The sequence below is a fragment of the Macaca fascicularis genome, chromosome 8 (genome assembly GCF_037993035.2).
Source record: "Macaca fascicularis isolate 582-1 chromosome 8, T2T-MFA8v1.1".
Taxonomy (NCBI): Eukaryota; Metazoa; Chordata; class Mammalia; order Primates; family Cercopithecidae; genus Macaca; species Macaca fascicularis.
The window spans coordinates 26,366,831-26,373,073 of NC_088382.1; the positions used below are offsets into that span (position 1 = coordinate 26,366,831).

General features: G+C 41.2%; 1 protein-coding gene across 1 annotated transcript; it reads left to right on the forward strand.

Moving 5' to 3' along the window:
* The first annotated feature begins 4,516 nt into the window (after positions 1-4,516).
* On the forward strand, positions 4,517-4,966 carry LOC102135736 (large ribosomal subunit protein eL34-like). Its single transcript, XM_045398037.3, has one exon. It carries the CDS (start codon positions 4,547-4,549, stop codon positions 4,898-4,900), a length of 354 nt encoding a protein of 117 aa, XP_045253972.2. The 5' UTR covers positions 4,517-4,546; the 3' UTR covers positions 4,901-4,966.
* Positions 4,967-6,243: the final 1,277 nt, after the last annotated feature.

Here is a 6,243-nt window from a genome sequence, read left to right on the forward strand (position 1 = left end):
AGAGGGACCAACCCTGCTGCCACCTTGACTTTGAACCTCTAGACTGCAGAACTGTGAGGTGAATTTTTTTGAACCATAAAGTTTGCGGCAATTCATTACAGTAGTCCTAAAACTAATGCGCTTAGTCAAATTCCATCACTTTTTTTTTTTTTTCATTAAGCCCTCTTTAGGTTGCTGTCGTAGGGCTGGAGAAACTCCCTTTCATTCTCCTAGGATCCCACCTAGGTTGCAGAGTTAAACTGACATAAGATTGATCATCGGGAGCCCTCATAAAGAAATGAAGATCCAATGAAGTACTTAGAGTCAGTTACTCATGCACTGAATTGGATCAAAAACGAGTTGTGAAGAAGCAATTAAATTACATGAAGAGATTTAAAAGATAAGTTATTTTTAACAAGGTCTGTACAGAATCCTCTTTCAACTTCTCTTCCTTGCAGATAGGGAAGGGCATCTTTCCCATAGAAATTACATCTTCCACTTTATCATTATTATTATTATTTTGAGATGGAGTCTCTCTCTTTCACCCAGGCTGAAGTGCAGTGGTGCTATCTGGGCTCACTGCAAGCTTCGCCTCCCGGGTTCACGCCATTCTCCTACCTCAGCCTCCTGAGTAGCTGGGACTACAGGCACCCCCCACAGCGCCAGCTAATTTTTTGTATATTTAGTAGGGATGGGGTTTCACTGTGTTAGCCAGGATGGTCTCGATCTCCTGACCTCATGATCCACCTGCCTCAGCCTCCCAAAATGCTGGGATTACAGGCATGAGCCACCGTGCCCGGCCATCTTCTACTTTTAAGAAATAACAGGAGGGTCAAAGTGATTATTTCTCACTTGCTGTTTTTCAAGTATCTTTAACTTAAATAGTCAGTATGCTAGATTAGCATATTTTAACCCCTTCATTTCTCTCATCTGGAACTTCCCAGGACGTTTCATGTATTAAAAGTTAAGTTGATGGCTGTGGAGAGCAGAATCAGGTTAGTAACTGAATGGCAAGAGACCTATAAAGGAAAACAGGAATATAAATAGGAACAGGCAAGACATAAGTCTAACTATATAGTCACATTTTTTTTTCTTTTTTCTTTTTTTTTTTTTTTTTTTTGAGACGGAGTCTCACTCTGTCACCGAGGCTGGAGTGGAGTGGCGCGATCTCAGCTAATGGCAACCTCCGTGTCCTGGGTTCAAGCGATTCTCCTGTCTCAGCCTCTTGAGTAGCTGGGATTACATGTGTGCGCCGCCACACCCGGCTAATTTTTTGTATGTTAGTAGAGATGGGTTTTGCCACCGTGTTGGCCAGGCTGGTCTCAAACTCCTGAGTTCATACAATCCACCCGCCTCGGCCTCCCAAAGTGCTAGAATTACAGGCGTCCCATATCTTATTGAATAAGTCTCTTAGTCATGAGAATAGTTTTGTCCAGTTAAGCAGTTGTATCTCATTTTAGGAGGTGATGTTGTAGGTGGTCCTTCATCTAGGTTAGGCCTCTATAAGGTGTGGCCAATCAGTATTTAATAAGAGGCATTTCTATGGAAACGAAAGAAAAGTAAAGGTTAATGGTTGGAGCAAATTATACAAGCCCAGTTTTTGAGTCCAGAGGACAGTCCGTTGAGATTTCTAGATGTTGGGCTTGAAGTATCTTTAGATAGTGGAATAAGAAGTCGTGGCAATTTTGATGAATTTCCTGTTGTGTGGTTTACATCAAGTGTTCTGGTGAACTTTCTGAGCACCCCATATACTCACGGGCATGAAAATTGTCCATAGGTAAGTTGTTATTGTTACTGAAACACCTGAGGATGGGTCTGGGTCCTGCTGCTTGACACACAGAAGGTCAAGCACTGAGACATTGAGTATTTCCAGGGAAATGTAGGGGTATATATAGCAGGGAGGAAATGTAACCATGTGTAGGAATACAGGAATTAGAGAGTGATGATAAGAAACCTAACCATGTGTGGAAAAAGAGGAATTAGAGAGGACTAAAGAAGAGAAGTTAGTCAACAGGAACCACCTGACTGGCTAGGCAATCCTAGTGGATGAGGAGTCTGGCATCTCATTGTTCAAATGCAATGATTTCAGGAAGTTTCAGTTCCTTGATACTGTCTGGAAAGCTTGTTGGTGGGTTTTCTGAGAAAGGAAGTTAGATAAGACTAATATAACTTTCTAAAGTGTTAACACTGGGGGGATCAATTTCTATGATTTTTCAAATAAACCGTAAACATCGATTCTGTGAGACAGTTGGGTCTGTTTCAGTCCCTCATTTCTACTTATTAATTCCTCAATCCTGGGGAACCTGACCCTGGATCTTTCTGGCTGCCTCACACTGAGGTGAGGCGTTGTGGGCAGCTTAATACCATGGGTGACCTCGTGGCCACTCAGGAATCACAGGTTAATCTAATCCTACAGTTTTCTTCTGAAATACAATCTTCCTCTCTCCATCCCCCACTTCCACCAAAGATGAATCGTAGCAAGATCATCTCTTATTAATATTACACAAACATTTTGTTCAAAAGAAACAAAGTTTTTACCCTTGTATGGTGTATTATTGTTAAAACTCATTTTAATAAACGCTTAGAAACTAATCTAATTTTAATTAGTTTGAACATAATGTAAGATTTTCATAAACTTTCTATAATGTTTTACAATTTTCTATTAAAGAGCAAATCAATATTCCAAGGAAACCCTGTTATTCTGACACAGGGGCCCAGATGCTGGCCTTGCATCAGTGTGCTTTGAATATTAACGCTTAATTTGTAGAAAAACTCCGAACTTATTTTATCTCTCAGAATCAGTCCTTACTATCTCACGTGCCCATCTCTTCCAAAATAGTCCCTGGGCCTAAAGGGATTGAATAGTTTTAATTTCTTGCCCTGTGTCTCATGAAGGCACTTCATTTTGATTGTCACCTTCTCCTGGGTCTGAAGATGAAGCTTTGACTGGTGCCAATGTTCAGGATTAAGCAAGAGTTGGCCAGGCACGGTGGCTCACGCCTGTAATCCCAGCACTTTGGGAGGCTGAGGCGGGCGGATAACAAAGTCAGGAGATCGAGACCATCCTGACTAACATGGTGAAACCCCATCTCTACTAAAAATACAAAACCAAAAAATTATCTGGGTGTGGTGGCAGGCACCTGCAGTCCCAGCTACTCAGGAGGCTGAGGCAGGAGAATGGTGTGAACATTGGAGGCAGAGCTTGCAGTGAGCGGAGATCACACCACTGCACTCCAGCCTGGGTGACAAAGCGAGACTCTGTCCCTCCTCCCCGCCCCCCCAAAAAAAAAAAAGATTAAGCAAGCAAGAGTCAGTGCCTTTTTCAGACCCAGGAGTCAAAGTCCTTTAACTTGACAGCCCAGGATTGGTTAACAGGATTTTACACTGCAGGAAGTCCTAGCATTCTCTCTAACATGTCACAGATTAACCATGTCCAGTAGTTACTGCCTGCAGCACTTCAAACCATTATATTAAAGTGGTTAGGTTACTTATTGCACATGTCTAATTGCAACAATCTAGTGACAGAACTATGTCCAAAAGCATCAAAAATGTGATAGATTTTATGCCAAACTTACCAAAGTAAAACAACTAACTTTCCTCTCCATCATTTTTAAAAAAAGGTAAATGCAGCCAGGCATGGTGGCTCACGCCTGTAATCACACTTTGGGATTATACTTTGGGAGGTCAAGGCAGGTGGATCACCTGAGGTCACAGCTTTGAGATCAGCCTGGCCAACATGGTGAAACCCTGTCTCTACTGAAAATACAAAAATTAGCTGGGTGTGGTGGTGCGTGCCTTTAATCCCAGCTACTTGGTAGGCTGAGGCAGGAGAACCTCTTGAACCCAGGAGGCAGAGGTTGCAGTGAGCTGAGACTGTGCCACTGCACTCAAGCCTGGGTGAAAGAGCAAGACTCTGTCTCAAAAATACAAACAAAAAAATAACATAAATGTGGATATCAGTTTTCGAAATTCAGCATAGGGATAATCTCCTTTCACTTAAATACTGTAAAAGAAAACAGGGACAGAGTCAAGAACAAGCATAGAATAATTTCAACTATTTCAAAAGAGCGTCATCACACCTTTCCAAGATTGTTAATCTAGACAACTGCTTAGGTAAGTTTCACTGCTACAGCCTTCAAACCGGTGCAACACTTGTACGTATTTTATTTTCAAGTACACACATGAAGGCCTAAACGTAATAAAAGGGTTGGGATAAAAAATTAGTAGAAAGTTGGCTGCGCACAGTGGCTCATGCCTGTAATCCAGCATTTTGGGAGGCTGAGGCAGGTGGATCACCTGAGGTCAGGAGTTCAAGACCAACCTGGCCAATATGGCAAAACCCTATCTCTACTAAAAATATAAAAATTAGCTGGGCGTGGTGGCAGGTGCCTGTAATCCCAGCTACTCGGGAGGCTGAGGCAGGAAAATCACTTGAACCAGGGAGGCAGAGGTTGCAGTGAGCCGAGATCGCACCATTGCACTCCAACCTGGGCGACAAGAGTGAAACTCTGTCTCAAAAAAAAAAAAAAAATGGCTCTTCCGGGGACATTGTCTGCAGGTACTCAGAATGGTCCAGCGTTTGACATACCGACGTAGGCTTTCCTACAATACAGCTTCTAACAAAACTAGGCTGTCCCGAACTCCTGGTAATAGAATTGTTTACCTTTATACCAAGAAGGTTGGGAAAGCACCAAAATCTGCATGTGGTATGTGCCCAGGCAGACTTCGAGGGGTTCGTGCTCTAAGACCTAAAGTTCTTATGAGATTGTCCAAAACAAAGAAACATGTCAGCAGGGCCTATGGTGGTTCCATGTGTGCTAAATGTGTTCGTGACAGGATCAAGCGTGCTTTCCTTATCGAGGAGCAGAAAATTGTTGTGAAAGTGTTGAAGGCACAAGCACAGAGTCAGAAAGCTAAATAAAAAAATGAAACTTTTTTGAGTAATAAAAATGAAAAGAGTTGCTGTAAAAAAAAAAAAAAAAGAAAAGTCTCATTTTTAAAATTACTACTTAACCCAAGTGAATGTCACTTAGTTTTAATAATGGTAAACACAACTAAAGCAATTTTAGAGAAATCCTAGTCAATATAAATTTCTTCAGGGCAAGGTCAATCTTTCCTGAATATTAAAACTTTGTACCCGTATCGCAGTTTTTCTTCATTGCCTAAAGAAAAGGATCTGAAACCAACTTAAATTATTGATTGAATTGAATTTCCGTGAAAAGAAATGCCATTTAAACATTTCTCCTCTCACTTGCTTTTCCAGATAACAAAATCAATAATGTTCTTTTTCTGCTGGACTTTTAAGCCTTTATTTTTACTTTTTTTTTTTTTTACCAGGAAACTTAAAGTTCTTGTAGCTCTCTAGATCGTCAGAGCTAAGCAAAACCAATCCAATTTTAAATGGCTGGTATCAGCTCTCAATTTTTGCAGGTTTGACAAAGGTAGCTTAGGAAGTTTAGGTAAATAGAGCAAATGATAAACGGTTGGAAATGCACAGGAAACAAAATGGCTGTTCATAGAACCAAATATAAGCCTTCCATTAGAAACTAAAATACGGCCAGACACGGTGGCTTATGCCTGTAATCCCAGCACTTTGGGAGGCCGAGGTGAATGGATCATGAGGTTAAGAGAACGAGACCATCCTGGCCAACATGATGAAACTCCATCTCTACTAAAAATACGAAAATTAGCCAGGTGTGGTGGTGGGCACCTGTAGTCCCAGCTACTTGGGAGGCTGAGGCAGGGGAATCACTTAAACCCGGGAGGTTGCATTGAGCTAAGATCACGCCACTGCACTCCAGCCTGGTGACAGAGCGAGACTCCATCTCAAAAAAAAAAAAAAAACCAAACAAAAAACAACAACAACAACAACAATGGACTTATAATTGTATGTATAAGCCAAATCCCAATGAAAACAAACAGCAGATAAATGTAAATTAAAAGCAAAAACAAATAAACAGGACACCAACCCCCAATTTTTTTTCCTACTCAGTTGTCTTGGAGGCTACCGTGTTACCCAGGGCCTAAGGAAAAAAAAAAAAGATGAATATTTCATTTCTGGTATATGAATTAATGTCTTTAAGTCCACCAATCCCACTGTGTATTTTGTGCAATTAAGAAATTCACTTTAGGCATGTGACAAGTAAGTACTTTATTGCTAGTACTATCTCTGCAGAAGAGCAATACAGTGTGAAACGAAGCAACGCAAGCGTGGGTGTGAAATGTGGCCCCTTGTTTAAATATGACTTCATGATGAACTATATT